Here is a 22,905-nt window from a genome sequence, read left to right as displayed (position 1 = left end):
GATTCCGTCGCGAAATTGTATTTAAATGAAAACTTAAAAAAGATATACTAAAAAGTAGATATTACAACTCATATGCCCGTAGATATGCATGCAACGTATACGCCCCGTAGCACCATACACAGTAAGCTTACTCACAGACCTTAACTTAAGAGTAATTTTATTTGAAAATAATTAAATATTGGCGTAAAATACTTTTCTACAGTCTTTTTGACGAATATATACATACATACATATATTAATTTATTCATGCATATAATAATTTTGGAATGAGTTTCGAGTGTCCCAATAAAAACTGTAAAATTGAAATTTTGTTTCGCTGATCATCATCATCTTATAATCAATATCGTTTTTTTTTTCTTTTGGTGGAACACTAGTTTTAGTTCTATAGATTGGTTCGTTTTGGTAAGAACATTTTCACCGTTAAATGTTAACATTTTGAAGTAACTTAAACTTTTAAAATGAAAAAATCCTTAAATATCAAAAATTACAAAATAGTTGCGACAAATTTTCTACATGCTACGATTTCTTATTAATTTGGTGGCACGCTCTTGAAACTTCAGCGGTATATTTCATGTGATGTCAATTTTCGTTGCCTCCAACATGAACGTTCTAACTGAAAACTTCCCAGTGTTAGTAAAAAAAAAGAATATGTTATTTTCGAGTGACAATGAAAAAGTGAGCAATTTCGGTACTTTTTCGCCTAAATAAACCTTTTAAGGCTTAAATTTTTCAAATACTTGATTTATTTTTGATTCTGCTTGTGTCTGGAACTCTATTGTTTGAAATAAATACAAGAAGAATGCTTTAGCCTCTTTTTCTGGCGAGAGTAGGGAGTAACACTAAAAAAAAAACAACTCTGAGATTTGCTCATATAGTAGCTTCTTGTACTTTAATATTGAGCCCAACAGTGAAACAAAGGATAGGTATGTAAATACAACCTTCTGAGTCGCATAATTTTTCACTTCAATTTTAAATTTGGTGAAAAATATTTAAAGGGATTCACAATAATTTTAGGTGCACGAAACAATGCAATGCTGCATATACTAAAGTATTAAAACAATATTTTTGGACACCGATGTCGTGGTGGTTTTTAATACTTAATATAAACCCTAACACAAGGCGAACTCACATAGAGTGATATCGATTCTACAAATACAAAAATTACATGTTTTTGCATTTCGAGGCTATTGCCAAATTTCAGTTATTCTTTCCTGAGGAAAAAGGATACAAATACGGTTGCTTTGCACTCGCTTACAATCAAACAACATTCACAGCTGATGAATGAACACCACTTGTATGAATTCGCCTAGCTCTCACACTAAAGCACAACTAATATAAAATTGTAATATGTATTTGCAATACACTCACATAAGTAAATAATTTTTAATTTCAGGTTGAATTGGAAAACTGGGTTAATAGCATTCATAGCGCCTGTGCTGCAGCATTTGCAAGGCATCGCGGCAAAACAGGAACTCTACATCTCTTGCAGGAAGAGATATTCCGTTTGGAGAAAGCCATTGAATCGGTAAGTGCCTAGAAAAGCTTTGTATGTTTAGTTCGGTTGATTGATGCGCTGAGTCTTAACTTTAATTAGCGTTATTGTCGAACATACTTAACACTTTTTTTTCAAAAAAAACTTAAACCTGCTTGAAACCCAATTGAACAAAACTTTCGTGACTTTTTCAATTGAAGTACCGCGCGTAGGCTTTAACAAATTGGCCTACCTTGTTGAATTTGGCCGCCAAACAGATGGAGTATTCAAAGATGAGTTAGAGTTAGCCAGAGCTTGTATTTGATCGTAAGCCTAAATATATTTGGCCATCACACTAACAGACGAACCTATTCAGATCCGTGATCAATGGTATCTCAATTATGTGATACGCCTTAAAAGAAAAAATAGCTACAAATCGTTGCAAGGCTATAATTTTGCATTACAATGTTATCGTCTAGCTAAACTAACGGTAGCACTGAGCAAATCTAAACTTCTATAATTCATTCGTAGAGGAGGGAAATGAGTGAAACTGAGCAAATTTGGTCCAATTATTGGCCCGTAGGCGGTTCTGCTGCAGGCAGGTCACAGACAGCCGCCTCTGAAATGATCAAGGCAGAAATGTTTGCATTTTTTTAGTGCATTTGGGAGGAATGTTTGTAAATGCGTCATACAAGTCTAAAAGTAGACTATGAATAATAATAATAATTTGGCGCTTACATAAAATGAATGTTAATGTTTCGCCGAGCTTGTCCTCGCTTGTATTATTGCAAATCGAGACCATTTTGAGCAGATAATTTGAATAATAGAAATTTGTAGCTGTGAAAAAAAATAGTTTTTTAATTTAGCCATACTAATAAATATTTTAAAGCCATTTTTTGTGTTCGCAAAGCTCGAGAAATGCTGAGCCGATTTTTTTTTTAATTTGGCACACCTGCCACACACGTCCCAAGGATGGTTACAGGCTAAAAAAAATTTCGTTATATAAGGGCGAATTTTTCATTCTGCATATCTCTGGAAGGGTTATATGGAATCAAGCCCATACTCCTGGAAAAAATGGGGCTATTTGAAAAGGGTCGTGGGGCCTACAAACGTATCGACTTTTAGCTATCTCATATGTATTTATAATTCTTCTGTAGGTGTGTTTGTGAGTGAAATCCTCCTCTAAGTGGGTGTCCGAATTTTAATCAAATTTTTTGTGTTTGACAAATTAACCCGCCAGTTGGTGCTTTGGTTGAGATATTACTAAATTTCGCCAAGGTGCCATGAATGTCAGATTAAATCGACCTTTAGCACCATTGTGTTACGATTGGCCCAATGGATGTGATTTGCCAATATTATTATGCGTATAAGCGTTTAAGGTATTTCGTTTGAAATGAGTATATGTATATCGCATTTCTGTAGAACAATGATACGCACCCATTTTGAAATTGCTACCAACTATTCTATAAAGCTTCTAGCATAGATTCACTATAGAATCAGATCATTTTTGCCGCTAGGGAGTGAAGAGGAAAGGGTCTTAAAATTTATTTCGTTTTGCAATTAACCGTGCTATGAGATGCTGCACAAATGGAGAATTTCAAGAACTTCTTCGTGGACATAACACTTCTGTTAGGTTTTTTAAAACGGCATATGACAACCAAAACAATATTCTTAGCAGATGAATGTGCCAATGAAAATCGTAAACGTGAATTGTTAGTGAAAATGATGGACCAAAAAGTTTCAATAAAAAAGAGTTTATTTTGGGCGGGACGAAGTTCGCCGAGTCTGCTAGTTACCTAATACAAAAATAGACTGTGTACCGCACTAAAATCGTGATGGGTGTTTCAAGATTAAATATAAATTTATGGGGAATTCAAAACCTCTAAAGCTCATCATCTCCTAGGTTTGTGCCTAAAGATATTCAGCCCAATTCTTAATATTCCCGGGGAGTTTTTTCCCCGAGAATTTGTTTCTCCCGAGAAAGAAATCCTCCAATAATTAACTCCCAGGGAGTATCATTTTCCCAAAAACTCGCGAGGAGGAAATTCGAACTTCGAAAAAGCTGCTAGACAATTTTTTGACAGCTCAACTGCGCCATTTATTCATGATAGGAGGAAAGTGGAAAAATAGAAAACTCCAAAGGAGTTTCTGTTCAGAATCGGTCTGATTAACTCAAAATGAGCCAAGAAACTATTTTTCAATATATTTACTATCTTCAGCTGGTCGCACGTCAGTGAGTAAGCCCCGGGGAAAAAATGTCACCGAACTGTATTTAAATTATATTTATTTTTTTTCATTAGTATTGTAGAGCTTTGTACCACGATTTGTTTATTAGGAAAAATGGACAAACAATAAAGTTTAAGCGGTAGAAGTTATAGCCGCTATTTCGGAGATCAACACACCACGGAAGCGCATACCACTGACCTGTGCACACCAGGTAAACTCTTGTTGCTAATCAATTTTATCATTCAACCTATAGCCATCAAGTGCAACTGATTCGTCGCTATTTAAACTTGACAGCGTGGTTGTTATTGTTAATGCCATACATTAAATAAATCCATAGTATAGTTTAAGGCTTCACTTCTTTCAAATATCCGTAATTATTGACAGCAAGGTGTTTAAATTTAAAATCAAATTCACTTAATTTTAAATTTCGAACACCGTTTTAACTAGTACATATAAAACGTACTTTAATTTGGCAATGTCAGAGTACACTAAAACCAAGCGTCTAACTTCTTTGTGCCATTGACTCATTATGTGTACATGATGAAGTGCCACATCGCTTTCCTTCCAACCAGTGGACTAAATATTTTTGTGCCAATAAGATTTTAAACTAAAATTTTACTGCTATCCAACAAAAAATACATACTAAGGCATTGCAATGAAATGCATTTAATCGTCGAAAAAGCACGTGACAACGGTGCTAGTACTTCTTTTCATTATTACTTTATATGCCATTAATACTTACTCCGCTACTTAAGACATAAGTCATTGTACTTTTCGCAGCTTTGTTCGAGTCGTTGAGAATGGTTGCATATAACCCAGTCTGTATGAGTGGTTGTATGTATATATGGATTTACGTTCGCAATTCACTACACTGCGCCGAGCTGTCATTATCATTTAACATTTAAGCGCATTGTGAACTGAAGCGTTGTCGGAGCTAAAAGTAGCACACCATCATGAGTCAGAGTACGAAGTGATTAGATGAAAAAATTAAGTTGCATTATATGTCTTAACTAATCAAAAAAATGCTTCTGAGTTAGGGGAAAAAATGCTTATAAGTGTTGAAAATCCTAGCGCAAGCTACTGCATCAAATATCCCTCAGCATGTTTTCTTAACATAAGTAATAGCACACGCAATTGTGCTAAAGTTTATGGCCGCCATCTGCTTTGGACGCGTCGTTCATGAACTTGTTTTAACCAGCAGTTTCGACAGTAAAAACTGTCTTTGGCGCTTCTGTTTTAAATCACTGCCGAGTCAATTCTTACAGAGCTGACTTTTTCAACATGCGGTCAAATGAAAGCTAAACATGTTCCTGGTTTTATGGGTCTTTTGCACATCTGCACAATCCAATTGGCCAACAAATGTCAACTCACAAGTGTAGTACTTTCATATGGTCATGTGTACATGTTTACATATTTATATACATGCATGTGTGTGTGTTTTACTGCCCGCAAAATTGTTACTTCTCATCATTTACATATTTATTTCATTATCCGACCCGATGTGATTTGTGCTGCTGCACGGTGGGCCAGCAGACTGAAAAAGTGGCAAAAATTGTTGCTTGACTATTTAAACGCAAAAACAATCTGAAAAAAAATATTTTTATGGTATAACTTATTATCCAAGATAACAAAATCTGGCATATCGAAAAGTACCAGTTGTCCAAAAATTATAAAAAATCCGACAAGGCGCGTATTTTGGATTTTTTGATGTTTTTACTGCTTTAAACGTATTAACAATTCAAGAGATTTGTTCTATTTTTCCCCATTCTACTTGATATTTTCTGTACAAATTTTCTAAAAAAAAATTACAAAAATAGGGTTGCTTCAAAGGCTCCACAGCATACTTCAATTTCTATAATAAAAAAAACCCGTTCGAAGAGATTAAAAATAATATTTTGGAGTTAAGTTGCCACCTTTCTAAAAAGTTACAATTACGTTTATTAAAAAAGTTTATGCTTATTGAATATAACAATAACACAATAAGGGTTTCAAATGGAAGGTGTTTGAACAAGCTTCAACACTAACATGTCTTAGACTAGTCTTGCCTATCTATCACCTAAGGCTACATTTTTTATTATTAAATTTATGTTATTTAAAGAAATAAAAATACGTATTTGATTGAAGAGTTTTAAGTGGGGGCTTTTATGTCAAAAAGTAATGTTTAAAAATTAATTTATTTTGCCCAAAAATTGATACATGGATTTTAAGAATCCTTTTAAAATTTAACCTGTTATTTGCCTGCCACACATACAGTATGCAATAAGATTATTTTTGTCAAAAGGGACAAAACTAATTTCTTAATTTCCATGCTTTATTAATTCCTGTGTATTCTTCATCATGGCTACCATCTTGTTTAAATAGAAATATTAACGGTTTAAATAGAGTGGTTCGATGAAATTTTTGGAAAAATTTATAGATAATTTTTTTTGTCAAAAATGAAAATATAAATAGTTGTAAATCAAACAAAGCAAAACAGTGCAAAAACAACATGCATTTATGTATTGTAAAATATACAAAAATATTTGCAAAAATAATAATAATAGATTGACGCTTACATATACATACATATGTATATGTGTTTAGCTGAGCTTCTCCTCCGACTTGTGGCGTGCGCCTTGATGTTATCACACAAAGCGGAGGGACCTACAGTTTTACGCCGACTCCGAACGGCGATTGTATTTTTGTGAGAAGCTGTTCTTCATGGCAGAAATGCACTCGGAGGTTTGCCATTGCCTGCCGATGGACGACCGCTGTTAAGAAAAACCTTTTTTCTATATTTTTTGCGATGTTGCTTTGACCAGGGTTTGAACCCAGGTGCTGCGGAGTGGGAGCGCGCACTGCTTACCACTACACCACAGCGGCCGCAATAATTAAGTAAAAACAAAAAAGTTTAGAAAAATATGCACTTACGTTTAAATGGCATTTTAAAGGAAATCTCACAATTTATATGAGACTCCTAGTTTTATTTATGTACATAAAATATAACCAGAGAGGAAGGTTGCTCATACGCCGTGTATCGTACATATTCATAGCCGCACACGCGTTTTTTTCGAAATTTAACAATTAAGTACAAAAAGCGGAAAATATCCGCCGATTTTTATTAATGTATGTAGATATCTTTATTTATACAAGAGTGCATTATATTTGTTTTTTAACAGCTGTGGCTAGCAGTGGCGATAATCGGAACAGTGTACCTAACTTAAATATGTTATTTTTATCAAATCAAATGTGTTTTACAACAAAAAATAATTGTCAACCGTTTTTGTTACAGTACTTTTTCTTAAACTTATTCATAATCTAAACAAATTCAAGAGATAGATCTGTAGTTCTAGAATTTATTAATAAATTGATACACAAAATTTATAATTAAGGCTTACAAACGCTTTTTCAGATTTTATGCATTCTTAATTTGTTATGAACACATAAAAGTGTTTAAAATGTCATAATATTTTGCTTTTGCATACTTTAAAGTATCTAGATTAAATAAGTTTATTATTTTAAACTTTCAAATAACATTGGTTGGTGTATGCTACAAATTATTCTCCTTTCAGGGTTATGCGCCGAATGTGTTTTAAAGTTATACATATTTGTATGTACAACAGGGAATTGTATTTGTAAACGCGTTTGCTGGTGTTTTTAGGTGTGTGTGTGTGTGCGTTTTCTCCTAAAGAAAGACCCATTGGATACGTCAATTTTCTACCAAGGAAACAAATCACAAATCGCAATTACTAACCTACACACAATTGGGTACAAAACAAAAGGCCATACAAGCATACATACATACATACATATGTATAAGTATATTAGTGCCTTTTCGCATTGTAGAACTGGATTTAGAATATTGCTTGCACTCGAACTCTGTGCCATTCCACTTGAGTTGCGCTTACTTGCTTCAGTTTCATATGCAGGCATGTGGTCACGGGATGCATACAAACATACATATGTACATATATATAATCGTATTGTCCTTCCGGCCAACAAACAAATCTCTCTATGTATAATTTATAAGTATTGCAATCGGTTCTCCAGTGACCCAATCAGTTGAGATTCTCACATCACTCTGTTGTTCACATGAATATTTCCTATACGAAATTCATTCGCATTGGAAACAATATTGTTATATATATATGTAAATATATGTGTACGTATGTATACATGCTCACATATGTACATGCGTGCGTAAATTCATTCTCCCTTAAACAAACCATGCCTGCATGTGTTCACTTTGCTTCCTATTTTATGTTTTGCCCGCTCCTACTCTCCGAGTTTTGGTTTACTTGAAAATTTTTGCAATTCAGCTTCATTTGCATTTCTACTTATTTCGAGTTTCCTTCAAACTTCACCGCTTGACCTCACATCTATTCTTCATTTATGACAATATCGCGTGTAATAGTTGAAGGAAGAATAAAAAATTTAAAATTCTTGCATGTGTGAATTGATAATTTTTTTACTGCTCTTTACAGTCCATATCATTTATTCACTCTTCGATTTACTGCTTGTCACATTTATTGATGTGGGCAAGTGCTCTGGCCGGAAATTAATTACTCAGACTTGTAACAAAAAATCCTCACTCTTTATAGAGGATATGTAAGGGATTAGGAGTGCACGGCCTCTATCTACGTTCTTGTGTTCACAAGTTTGCCAGAGGCTGTCTAAAGATCTAAAACTAAAAAAAAAAAATCCAAAGCTCTCATTAAAGGTACTTGTCGCAGTATTGAAAATGACGTGATGAAATCCTCTCACCATTTGCTTCCCCGCGGTTCTGCTTTCTCGACCAGAACCCTAGGAGAGTAAACATTAGTCGAAGCGACGAAGCGATTCTTTGGTTCTATGTCTTCTACTAATTCGATATGTTTTTATTTGTTAACACATTACGTGCCGCGTCATTCAAATTTGAACGGCAGTTACATGCTAACAGTGAATGACCCTCAAATAGTATCTGTAGGCCAGGCAAATCTTTCTTGTGATTTTATAACTAATTTATAAAAACAAGGACATATGAAATGCATTTCGATAATTTTTCAGCAGAAATTGAAGCGGTAAGACGTTCGAACGGTCATCATTCATATTTGTAGGACGTGGTCAGGCATGGAAACTTCCATCAATTTTTATGTTACGTCATTCAAATATGCATGATGCCTAAACTGAGTTTTTTTTAATAAATTAAAGGTTTTTAGGATCGAACTGTAAAGTTTTTTTATCATAATTATTTGAATTGAGCTTTCACCTTTATGTTCTTTTTACAGAAATAAAACTCATTAGAAAACTTTAAAAGTGTTGTCATAACTTTTATTCCGCGATAGCAGTAATAATATTTCAGAATTCCGAAAACCAGGTATCATTCTAAAATCAACAGCTCCTGGACTCTAAAACTTCTATGTAAGTTTATTTCTAGTGTCATACATTTTTGAATTACATAGGCTTGTAGTTGAATATATCTGTTATGCACATATGAAGTACGTGGCCTACTCGAAAAAGGCAAGTGTCATTTATATTTGAATGACGTTAGCCGAAACGTGTTTACATGCTTTTGATTGTCAAAAATTCAAATAGTATATATCTAAGAGTTTTTTTCTGCACGTTTTGAAACATTACCAAAAATGGCTTGGCATTCAATGTATTAAAAAAAAACAGCAAGAAAATAACAAAAATGCAAGGAAAATGAGTTTCATTTTAAAAGATTGTTTCAAAAGAATACAATTTTAAATTTTAACAGATAGAGGTTATTATAAGCCTTTGCTTTGGTTTTTCAAGAAATGGGGCCCATATGTTGTCCTTCATGGCGTCCAACGTAGGCCCAGGGAAAGTGCTTAATCCGGAGGCATTAAACCGCACAATCTCGCCGGCCTATCGACTGACCCTATTTCCAGGAATAACGCGCGCACCAAAAGTTTTTATTCATCGTTTTCTAGTTGCTTTAAATTCGACAGCGCGCAAGGTTGACATTGAAATCAATCCCTGAGCGAGCTATGAAAAATCATAATTTTCTGGTTGAAAGCCACTTCAACTCAGAATACTACATGCTAGACGAATGTCTCGAGAACGAGAAGAGATAACGAAATAAATGTATCGGTACTCTAAATCTTTTTAGGTGGAGAAGTCAAGAAAAAAAGTCTCCTTGCGTTTAGGCGCGATTGCCAACACCAGGCGCCTAAAGGGCCGCTATGTACTGCTGCATGTGCAAAAATGTCCTTCATTTAATTTAGGGAATTTTTGCCTTCATTTAATTTAGGAAATTTTTGGACATGGCACCAGTATGCAATGATATTTTAAAAAGTTTTAAACACATATATTTCCTGTAACTGCATCAAAGAATGGCAGAAACAGCCTGCGAAGAACTTTGAAAAAAAATTGCGTTTTTTTGGTTTTTGTAACCATAGTAATAAATTTCTTGACACAAAAACAACAAAAGTATGTATTTAAAACTTTTTAAAAAGCACATTACAGACTGGTTTTAGACAAAAAAAAAATAACAATTTACAGTCTTCTATATTTGTAGGTAATTTTAAAGATTGAGATATTGCATTCGTTCTCCTTTTTTTCAAACAATAAAACACTGTGCTGCACTTAATGTGGTAGAGCAACTCTGAATTCAGTTTCAGCGACCTACAATTTAAAAGATTATTTTTTGTAAATATTTTAGATATTCGGTTTCAAAAAATTTTATTTTTCCTAAGAATGTCCGTGTTATTATTAAACGTTAAACACATTAATTAATTCAATTTACGACTTTTGAAATTATTTGTGATAATATCAAAATTTAATCCTGTAATTCATTGTGCAGAAATATGTGTATCACATGATACAAATTCAAAGCAATCAGAACAAAGTTTAAACATTTGTGGTATCAGCTCCTTTAAAAATATCCGTTTCATTTGATTAAAAATACTTATGAAAAGAAAATGGAAATGCACCCGACAATAGAATAGACAGAAGAATGCCAGCCTTAATTAAATCATAGGCTTTAAATATTAAGTCATATTCAACTGCATATTTTAATCAAAGAGAGTGTTCTTGGAATTTATAAATTTGTGTAAACTTATAAACATTGTATGCTCATATGAATAAATACACGTACTAAAGATTCAGAATTATAGATAAATACAATTGATGTACGTATGTATGCATGTAGAAATGAAGCGGAAACGCATTGTTTATCTGAAGATTTAACAATAATTTAATCGTCCGAAAATAAGCCGCAATTTAAATGCTTCCAAGAAATTTTGGATTATCAAGAGGAAAAGTCAATGTTTTTGATGTTAACATTTCTAAATTTGATATTTGTTATTGGGGTTCTGAAAGTTAATGTACTGAGAGCTTTCATATTATTTTAATTTTATTTTAATATTATTCATAATTTCATCTGCGTGCATTCCATTCGAAAAGTATGCTTACAAATATGTATGCTTGGCGGCAGCAAAATCGAATTGGTTTTTTTAAATATGTTCGCAAATAAGATTTAAACTTAAATGCATACAACTTTAAACGCACACATGTGCATATATGTATGTACATATGTTTATACCCAGCCAGCAAAAAATGCGAAAACCGATGCGGAAAAGGACAAAAAAGTGAATGAGGTGCGTATTTTTGTCCGTTTACTGATTCCATTTCCGGATACTTTGACGATCCGTTTTCCCACTAAAGTGTGCGGCAGAAACATATGTACAGACAACAGTATATGAAACGGATACGTTTTCGGCTGTTTTTTCTGAAATTTTCCTGATTGAATTTTTCGTTCAATACGCCTTCCTTTTGCACTTCACAGATACTTTTTCATGGTTCAAAAGAAAAAACGAAAATTATGAAGCGCCTGACGGAATGCGAACCCGGCACCTTCTGGAAGCTAACAAATAGCGGCACACTCCTCTGCACGCTCGGCCACTGCCGACTGCGCATGCATTAGTCGTGGGTAATAGCGCAACTTTTATAGCGCTAGTTCAGTAACTCCGGCGCCATCTGTGGTATCAGCGCACTAGCTCAGCACAATGGCGCAATGTACTGATTTTAACATGGCGCCATCTTAGCGTCATACAGTGTCATACGCAATACAGTGGTGTCATGTCTATTATTTCTTTAAGTTACTGCGCTTAGCAACGCTTCACTTCCAATCGAATTTACCTGCTAGGAATGTAGTAAATGCCACGATATTTTCACCATTCTTGATTAAAAGCTTTAAATTTGCCAAGATACACAAGTTTCTGGCGTTCTCACCCTCAAAAGCAAAAGTGCGTGTAATTTTTCAAAGAATGAAGGGGAATTGTGTCTCATGTATTTTTGGTATTAATGGCGCTAGCGCTTTTCATATATTGGTATTGGCGCGGCAACTCCGGTTACGGTGTTAATGCAATTGCGCCGCGCAGCGCAGAGTTACTCATGCCTAGCGTGCATGCTTTCAAATGTTTAGCTTGAGCAAATAAAATACAATTATTGCTTTTAAAGGACATCATCTTTTTCGAACGTTTTCTGGATAAGAAAATTAATGATAACTGTACGAGTCTTTCTATTCATTTTCGAATATGGAAAATTGAACTAAACTGCACTGTCGGCAATATTTACGGTTCTTTGCTGGCTGGGTATGTATGAATTCACAACTCTTTTAAAAATTGTCACTAAAGAAAATGAAGCATTTTTTACTAGTTTTTTTTTCTTTAACTGACAACCGCCGATTTCAACGCATTCATCTATTGCGCACACGCACATACATATGTAAGTAATCCCGCTTTTTACTCCACATGAAGCAACGCCATCCCATTTCAGTTGTTGTCATACAAGTACATTTGCTGAGATTCCTCAATCCCTGTTGGCTCACTTGCCACAGTTGCGTTTTAATATGACACTCGACCCATATTTCATTGTTAACAATACCCGACGACTATTAATGCACAAACTTACTTTTACATACATATGTAATTACAATGTCTGTACATACTTGAACATATGTACATACGTACCGTAAGTGTATGATTACATTTCGCAATGTGTGGGTGTTTTTATACATTCATACTTACTTCACTGTATGCGTGTTACACTTGTATCTATAACAAAAACAATTTCTTCGCTTGTAGTCTAAAGAGTTTGAGGCCTTGGTTCTGCCTCCAGTTGTGTGTATCTAAATTCGTGGGCTGTAACCATTTTACAGACCGTGAAAGGCAGATCATTTTGATTAGAAACAAATATCAAACTTTGCTATTTGTTTCTGATCACAAATTTTTATATTTTGGACTATTTTAACTCATTTGTGAAATTTTTGGTTTAGCTGTACCAATTCGCTACCAAGTCAAACTATAAAATGTGAAAATCGGTACTTAGCAGGAGAGCATAGAAACTGTTGTAACAAAATGTTATTGTCATTAGGACACTTTGTTTAAGCCAGTATATTCTTGTTAAGTTCATTGCGTTAACTTTCCATCAAATCTTAGGAAATATATTTAGGTCATCGGCAGGTATTGCACGCGAAAGGTAGCGGCTGTTTATTTAGCTAGAATTCTTTGCAGTGACCGGTGGAGAGTTTGTTCTGAATGCGAAGCTAATCTTGGGTTTTGAATAAATATTTTGGTATCGACATACTTTCACGTTGCCAATGTAAAATTTGAATTAGAATCAAATCAGCCAACAACTACAATTTTTGTAAAACATTGTCCATTTCTGCTCCTCCTACTGGTTTGTTCACGATAAGAACAGTAACGTAAACCTGTGCTATGAATCCAAGCTTAATCTGTTTATTATCTAGTTGTGAAGCCTGTAAAGGACATTGGCATCTACCCACGGACATTCACTTTATTCTTATACACATACTACTTATATATGGATATGAACCCAAAATTATGCACCTGTCAACCAACGTGACATTTACAAACATTTATCATCACAAATTCTGCCACATAACTGTGTTTATATGAATGTTTGTAGGTGTATTAGGGTGGTCCTTAAAAATCAAATGAACGATTTTTTTCAGTCTCACCCAATCAATCAGTAATACCGGGATCACAGATATCACATATAAATTGTTGTCCCGATTGGAGACCGTTAAGGCGTGTCGCACAGGGGGCAAAGTTCAGATTCCTCTATAGATACTCAAAAAATTAAAATGAAGCAATCTGAACTTTGACTCCTGTGCGACACGCCTTAACCGTCTCCAATCGGGGTGATATCTTCGACTATAGTAGCATAGACGTAGGAGTTGAGGCTTAGGAAATGTGAGGTAAAAATTTGCTTCCTACATTTAAGGACCACCCAAATGTATATATGCATGCGCATTTGTTAAGTCAGAAAATAGAAACCCACACTGCCTAACAATGCAGCGGACGTGAACAGTTATTATGTGTAATGAGATATTTATGTATTAACGGACTAACGTTAACAGTTTTGTATATATTTGTGCCTATTTAATGTATGTAAGTGCGTACATACATATGTACACAGGAACTGGCCATCTCTGTAGAATTTATTTTTTAAAAACTTACAACCTGACCGCATTGCCGCTGAAATACTTCCACAATCACGCAAATCTAAACAGTAACTAAGTAGCTAATTCAACAAAATGTACGAATTTATATACTTCCTGTCACTTCTAAAATCACTTTATTCTTTGCCACTTTACTGCTTCCTCTTCCGTTGGAACTTTTCTGATTACTCATCCGCCCTGTGTCGAGGCATCCATTTCCTCACTTCGAATTTTGTGCGTTGTTGAGTCCACGTCATTGGTCTCCATTTCATGACAGCGTGTATGCATGTATGTATGTGTGCTTGTATGTACATATGCATGAATGTGTATGTCCACATGGAGTACGGGTATAGCAGCCTTCTCGTATGACAGTCTGCACTATCAAAATTCAATTTGAGCTACCCATTGTAGTGCTAGCAAAAAAAAAGGCACACACACACACAAAAGGCAGTAGTGAACGATCGCGTTTTGAACATCTATGAGCCTCATGTGCCTACAAACATACTTATTTGCTATCCCTTGCTATGGTTGATAAGGAGTAGGGGCGGTAAAAGGACAGCTGCGTGTAAGAGAATCGCTAGCCGTGCCACTAGCGTTGTATTAAATAAATGAAATGAGTTTTTAAAAAATATTTTAATGACTGCTTTTTACGCTGGGGTTCATTCTATTCCTGTTACCATAATACCACTATACAGAATATGTATTCGTAATGCGATTGACCCAAAATAGCTTTCGCTTTATAACCATAACTAGTGAACCCGCACGGAATTAAAACGCCCAAGATAGAAACCTTCAAAAACCTTTAAACTACTCCACATATTAGTAAGGTATAAGCGATTCGAGTGTCATATTTCTTCTAAAACCGTGTAGCCGTTTCGCATAGTAGGTATTCAATATTATTTAAATTAATTTAATTTTAAATCACCCTGTACCGATAAAAAGTTTCTAACTTCACAAAATAAAACCTTATCGCACATCTACAGGGCAAGGTCTTTATTTTTCGGGTTATACAATTTACATATTTTCGAGTAAACTTCTACAAAGTTCAATTTGAGTTCGAAGCGAATTTTGTTTAAATTCACTTGGAAGCCTGAAAGCTTTTTGAAACCCATTTCGATTGATATCCATCCTTTGAAAACTCATTTAACTTTCTAAATAATTTGAATGCAGCTTATAAAATACATGCCAACCTTCCTAAATACATTTCAAAAACAAAATCCTTTCAATCCCATTACAACTGACACACATATTTTAATAATTTAGTTGACTTTTTAAATATTTTTGATATTTGAACAAAGTAGTTTCGCGCTTAAATATTCTTAAATATTATTTCTCTTACATTGCGGCACATATTTTAATTAACTGATGAATTAAAATGAATTTTATTTTTTAAATATGTGGCAACTCTCGTAAATAAAGTTTAGAAATAAACTACTTTCTAACCCATTTCGATTGCTACCCATCTTTTGACAATCCATTTAACTTATTAAATAATTTGAGCTTAATTTTTTCAACAAAAAAACGAATGTTCAATTCAAAGATTTCTTAACACTCGTTCTTTTGATAACCATATTTTAAAATTTCATGTAACTTATGTATAATTAAACGAAATACCACTTTCAAAACAAGCGACAACCCTCTTAAAAATAATTTTGGAACTAAAATTTCCTTAAATATTTTGCGCCTGACATTGTTATAAATATTTCAAGTAACTGAAGAATTAAGTGGAAATTTATTTTTTAAACACGTGGCCACCCTCCTAAATATAGTTCTTAAATAAAGAATTTTAAACCCATTTCCATTGATTACCATCGGTTAGTAATTCATTTATCTTATTAAATAATTTTAGTTCAGCCCTTTAAGCTGGGCAACCCTCAAGCACATCAGAAATGTTCTAAATTGTCAAACTAAGTATTTCTTGAAGCTCTTTCATTTGACATCCATCGTTAATATTTCATATAACTTGGCTTTAAAATAGTTCAATTAGACTTCTCAAATAGGTGGCAAACCTATTCAAAATGTTTCCAAACTACTACCTTCTTCAACCTCTTTTGTATGACACTCATATAGCGATACCTTATTTACTTACCAAATTCCTTTAATTAAAATTTAGTTAAATTTTTTTAACATGGGGCAACCCCCCTTTACGTAGTTAAGTTATAAAGCCTTTTCAAAACCATTTCGATTGATAACCATATTTAATAATTGATTTTTCTTTATAATTAATTTGAGCTTAATTTCTTAACAGGTGGCAACTTTTTTCGAAAAAGTAAACCCTTCTGGAACATCCACACCCTAAGCCCTTTAATTTGGTACCTCACTTTTGAAAATCGAACGGAGGGTGCGGATCTGAGGGCATTGATTAGAAAATAATTTGAATATCATTACTTAACAGGTGGCAACCCCTTTCGAAAAAATAAAACCAGTTTTCACATCTACAGGCCAAGCGCTTTAATTTGGCACCCCATTTTTGGAAATCGAGCGAACAGTGCAGATCTTTTATGCTGCACAAAAAATGTCTTCGCGTATTATATATATAGATTATACATATATATAGATACCTATTTTAATTACTCCATTGCCTTAATTTAAATTAAATTTGATCGTATAAACAGGTGGCAACCTGTTACACACAGTTAAGAAATAAAGTATTTTCAAAACTACCCAAATGGCAAATATTGATTTAAATATTTAAATAATTTGAATTTAATTTTTAAACAGGTGGCAGCCCTCTTCACACACTGTAAAAATATTATAAACGTTCAAACAAAAGATCTCTTAAGATTCATTTGCTTTACGTCCATATTTCTATAATTCATATAAATTAGACTTTTCAAACAGGGGGCAACCCTCTTCGAAATGTTTATAAACTACTACATACTTAAACTTTATCGGCTGGCACCCACACATATTTCTATTACCTATTGAGGCCAGTCATTTTGCATTAATCCCTTTATTTATACGTGCCTAACTCAACTCTGCCCTAACAAACATTTTCAATATTCCTGAGTTTCTGACCGATTGGGAAAATGCATTTAAAATTACAATTCAATCATTCGTTTTTTTCGAAAACCGGTTATTCGAAAAATTGCAATTTACAAAGAAAAAACGGTTCAATATTTTGAAATTAAGAAAAACTGAATAGACCGGTCTTACGTTACATAGTTTTCATACGGTGAAAATGCTTGTATTGGTATAAAGTCATGACCAAAAATTATAATAAAAGTCTTAATATTAATGATAGCTTTTATCTAGAAAAGAGCAAAGCAAAACAAGTTCAAAGTTTTTTTTTACCAAAAGCAAAACAAATAAAAATCAATGAAAAGTACATGTTTGGTCTTATTTAAGCTATTTTTAATAGGTACTCTACTGGATTTTTTCTGAGAAAAAGCTTTGTTTTTTTAAAAAAAAATCGGTCTTTCGATATTGGAGAGGTATTGGCAGGAACTGTTTTGGAAAAAACCGAGTCAATCACCCTAATTAGCTTTCGTTCGGTATAACTATTAACTCCTATTCATAGAAAAAATCGTACATCTCCCACCCGTCACAAAGTTGTCCCATCCGTGACAGGAGAATTTTGGATTTTTTAATAGTAAATAAATATTTTTTTTAGGGTTTTTACTTTGTTAGAATTGCTGGTTCTTTAGAAGTACTAAGTCAATTCAAAGAACTTTCGTAAAATTTATCTGCTCTAAAAACAATATCTTTTTTGGTGCCACCTGTAATAGGAGAAACAACTCCGAATTTCCCGATGTAAAATTAAGTTGGATTTTTTTTTATTTTTCGTAATTGCGTACATTAGCGAATTACGCGTAACTTTATCGAAATGCAGAATTGCAGATTACTTTATACTTAAAAAAAAAAAAAGTATTTTCTATACAAATTTCCTACCTGGTATGATGTATTTACATTATTTCTTTCTTGGTTTTAAGACCAAATCACAATTTGCAGAAAAACAAACAAGTAGGGAAGTTTTTCAAAGTTTATTGCAAATCAATTTGTACTTTTAGCTATTGTTTTACTTAAATTTAACTAATTATTATGTTTTCAAAAACGACTTCTGCCAAACGTTTGTTCCAACCAACTTCCAGTTTCTTATTTGTTTGCAAAGCAATCGAAAAACAAAATGCAATTAAATACTCAAATAAGTAAACTAAAGAAACTGAAGAAGTATGATGACTATGATAACTAAAAAGCAATACAATTGTGCATCAAAAGTGAAAATGAATTGCACGAACACCGATAACGTTAAAGAGGGCAAACTGTGTCAAAGCACAGCACTGAGTGCTACACTGAACTTTTTTCCATTATATGTAAATATTCTTCGCAAAGTTAATTGCAAAAAACCTACAAGCTCCGGCCAAATTTAGTTCCCACTGTTGACGTTGCTGGAGTACTCGTTTTCAATTCTAACTATCGCAATGCATTTTCGTGGAATTTTCTTTTCTTTTTTAGTTAGTAAATTTCTTTCAGCTCTCAGCTTGGCTTCGCGACTTCCTTTCGAGTGGTAATTAAAAATTTCGTTCATGCCACAGCTTTGCAAAAAAGTTCAAAACATAAACAAACCAAAAACAGTAGCAGCCAAAGGTAAAAAAATAATAATAATAATAACAAAACGAATTCATGCAATGCGAAAGTCAGCGGCTAATTAAAGCATTTTACGCTTATTTTACCCTTTGTGGCGACATCAGCCAGCTGCAGCAACAAAATCAACAGCGCCGGCTACAGTAACAATACAATAAAAACAACAAGCATACCACCGGCTGCAAAAACAGTAACTGTGTGACGCCAACGCTAACGCCATCGAATTTTTCATTGGTTGCCAGACTTTTTAACGTTCGAAAAAAAGTAAAAAAAAAAACTAAACACACGAATTGTGAAAAGTTATGAAAGCAATGAGCGGCATAGTTCATGACCACACAATTTTCCGGCGGAAAAGTGCAACTATGAGCGGACAGGGACAAACTTTCACGGCAGAAACTTTACTCCAAAATATATTTTTTTTTTGCATTTTTCTGTTTTTTTTCGGTTACTTTTCTGTTGAAAACAACTGCCAGAGGTAAAACTGCAATCGAAGCAACGATAATGAAAATCAAAATAAATAAATTGTGCGAATAATTTTTTGGTGCTCTCGATGAGATCATTGAGCATGAAAATGCAAAGAAACGTTTGTTTTTCATTTTATTTGCAGATAATCTGTCAGTGAATGCATCATTACAAATTCATCGGCATTACATCAGCTATATTTGTTAGTTAGGTTTACACATTTTTTGAAACAGTTTTTAAAATGCTATCGCAAAAATCGATGTACACAGGCAAGGACAGCGCTTTTCAATTAGTTGTTTGGTAGATAGACATACATAGCTCTATATATATAAAAAAAATCATATCTGAACAATCAGTGGTATGGAAGATATATCTACTAAAGCACCCATCGGCATAATTTTCAAAGCACAATGGTCAATATGTAAATTGTTCACACAATTTAATAATTTTAGCTGTCTACATAAAGGAGTTATCTCGTAAAAATTTTTATCTCACCAATCAGTGGTACAGGATCTTGACGATTTTCTCAGAAGACTTGAAGGAGTTCTAAAGTAAAACTGGACACAGCTCTGATCATTTTGTTAAACATTTATATGGGTCTACCGCGTCTCCTTCTGTCTACTGAAAATATCGAACTTAAGTTACAATGCCGTTTCATATTCATGAAAGGTACACAATGGGTATGAGTTATGTGACCATACATATGTATATACATTTTACACTTCTTTTCGAGCCGTTGTTGTTCATACTTTGCAGTACAGTTAAATGTATTTCTTTGTAATATTTTGTACTGCCTTTTAAGTAAAGTTTTCTTGAACTCATTTCGAATCAATTCTAAAAGGTTAGTCATCTCAGTTAAAAATGGTACTCATAGATCAACTCCATAATTCAATAATAGAAGGTTGGATAACCTGACAGTTGTCTCGCTCTCGCTCGCTGCCTTAGCCTGCATGCATTTTACATTTATATAAACTACTCCTAAGAAAGTTATACAGGCAATACTTTTGCCATTTTCATGCTTTATAAAAAAACCTTATGGCATACAACAAGGCTGAACAAAAAAGTCTTAAAACGCGGTCGAACGCCGCCTAAGCGGAAAGGTGTTCTGCACAAAAAAAGTGTGGTCGCATGACCTAGTTTTGTCATGCCTGCCTTGGCAAAACTAGTTTATCCCAAGATCGGGTTTGGCCGGTAACATATCGATGGCTGAGTGGAAGATCGACCTATCCCGGCAGCCAGTTCAAAAACGCCCATAACACTTTTCAAAAGCGCCATGCTTCAGAATTTGATTGAAATTTAAGAATTTGGTTAAATAACGGCCAATCTCAGAAGTCGGTTCAAAAATGCCCTATCTCAAAGGAAAACACATCGAAAATAAGTGAGATAGGGCGTTTTTAAATCGGCAGCTGAATAGGGCATTCTTCAACCAAATTCTGAGATAAGGCGTTTTTCAATCAAATTCTGAAGTATAAAGTTTTAGAAAAGTTTCCTGAGATAGAGCGTTGTTGAACTGGCTGCCGAGATAGGTCGATCTTCCACTCAGCCATCGATATAAAATGCACAAAACGCTGTTCCACTTACCTTTCTACTACATTTTCACAAAGAGGCGAAATTATTACCTCTTTCTCTATACCCCTCAAATGCAATCTTACAAGGCAGTCAGAAAACGTAAATGTCAATATATCTCCAATCTTTACTAATTAAATCATAGAACAACACATATGTATGGGTCGTTCCATATCATTTTTGCAACTAAAAAATAGATTGGCCTGAAACATTTTTTTTTATAAACTGGATGCAATATAAATCGACACGTATTTTTTTATTTTCGCAAATTATGCGAAATTTGCGAGTAATAATTTTTTAAAGTTTTGATATACGAAAAAATACGATGATTTTAAGGTCCTTCAAATCATTGTAGTTTCTAAACGAATTCTTATAAAAAAGTGAAACTTACAGGTTATCTTAATAATCGTTAGTACTCTTTAAGTACACAAAAATAAAAAAATTTTTATTTTTTTTTCATACAAATTTTTTTTTTTTTTTTAGTTTTTATACATAAATGTATATAACTAAAAATGGGACTCTTTAAATTTGTTGATTTTAAAACTAAATAAGCTCTATAGTTTTAAGAATATCTCCTAAAAATTTCAGAGTGGGAGGTTAAGCGGTTTCTGTCCACCAGCCAATTCTTTATAGTCATTTCAGCTCTTTTCTCATATAAAGTGCACCTAAGAACAGAAGCATACAGTTTGTTTATGTTTTTTGTGAAACCTTTTGTATGAGTTGGTATTTTTTTTTTAATATTAAAATTAAGCATCTCAAACTATATAACAAGTTTCAGTTTAACGTAAAAATACATGCTGATTTTTTATAACGAACCCCTAAGCAAGAAAAAATTATAAATACTTTTCAAAATCGCTTTCCATGCTTCATTTTAGAACTTTTATTTATGTATATTAGGCTTTTATAAAATCGCTCACTGAGTTTTTACACGCAAAAATAATAATACATAGTTTGTAAAATAAAAAAGAATTCATGAAATAATAATAAGGATAATATAAATTGTTAAATTTGTTGTGATGTATTTTTTAAGAAGTTTACGATTTGAAATTTTTCGCTGCTGGAGTATGTTTTCACTTTTAATTTGTGGTCGGTTTCAGCTTTAACAAAATGAAGCTTTTGGGTACCTGGTATAGTTTTGCAACTCTCAAACCGCACCTTCAAGAATGCAGCTGCAGTTTCGTAATCAGTTTCGCTGCAAAATGCTATTTCGATACTGGGAAAAGTGCCATCTTGCAGAGCCCACTCATACAGTTGATATGATACACATACATGTACACATGTACTTGTATATTATGACTGCCAAACACTTCACTTCTCCAGCTGACAAAATTCGTTGTAAATGGCTACACTATCAAGAAGAAACTAAGAGGTGTTTAAGACTTTACTTCGATGATGCGGATTCGATCGCTGCTGAAGTCCAAACAAAGAAGTCTGATGAGGAGATGTAGTGATCTACGAATTGGCAGCTTTAACTTCGTCCTCTTAGACTTGGTTGCTTTTTCCATTTTCTTTAAAACAAATTGTGGTATAAAGCTCAATAACACAGTTGAAACTAATAATAATAATAACGTAAAGGTATTTAATTTTTTTAAAAGGAAGATGCCAAAGCATATGAGGAAAAGCGTTCTGAGCTGCAATTATTTATTCACCGAAGTAAACATTCATTTTACTTTTGTTCCCTTTTTTATACCCGAGCGCACTTGTGCGCAATGGTATTATAAGTTTGTTCACATAACGGTTGTTTGTAACAGACAAAACGAAGCGAGATAGATATAGACAAATGTCTGTGCACACGATAACTCGAGTAAAAATTGAGGTATCTTAACGAAACTTGGTACGTGCACTTCTTTCGGGCGTAGGACGCATGATATTGGAAATGGGTTAAATTGAACAATAACCACGCCTACCTCCCATATAACGGTAATTTTCAGAATTACGAAAACTGCGATATTTTAGTAACTACTGAAGATAATTCACTCAAAATTGATATTTACAATAAGTTTCAGACGAAAAATAACAATATTATAAATTTTTGGAAAATGGGCGTAGCTACGCCCACTTATGGTTACATTTGTATATTTTGGTAACCGCTGCACCAATTTCTTCCAAATTGGGCACAGTTGTTGGCCTTTATAGAGCATACCAAACG

General features: G+C 33.7%; 1 protein-coding gene across 1 annotated transcript in view; it reads left to right on the top strand.

Annotated features, from left to right (window-relative positions):
* LOC118745946 (protein still life, isoforms C/SIF type 2-like) overlaps positions 1 to 22,905 on the top strand; it is a gene marked incomplete in the record, with an annotated part of 407,983 nt that overhangs the window by 138,142 nt on the left and 246,936 nt on the right. The window contains 1 exon segment of the mRNA XM_036479612.1: positions 1,394 to 1,525. Coding sequence (XP_036335505.1) covers positions 1,394 to 1,525 — 132 coding nt within the window.

This window comes from Rhagoletis pomonella, unplaced genomic scaffold (assembly GCF_013731165.1).
Source record: "Rhagoletis pomonella isolate Grant_MI unplaced genomic scaffold, Rhpom_1.0 Rhpom_scaffold_00010, whole genome shotgun sequence".
NCBI lineage: Eukaryota > Metazoa > Arthropoda > Insecta > Diptera > Tephritidae > Rhagoletis > Rhagoletis pomonella.
This window is presented reverse-complemented; position numbering and strand designations above follow the sequence as displayed.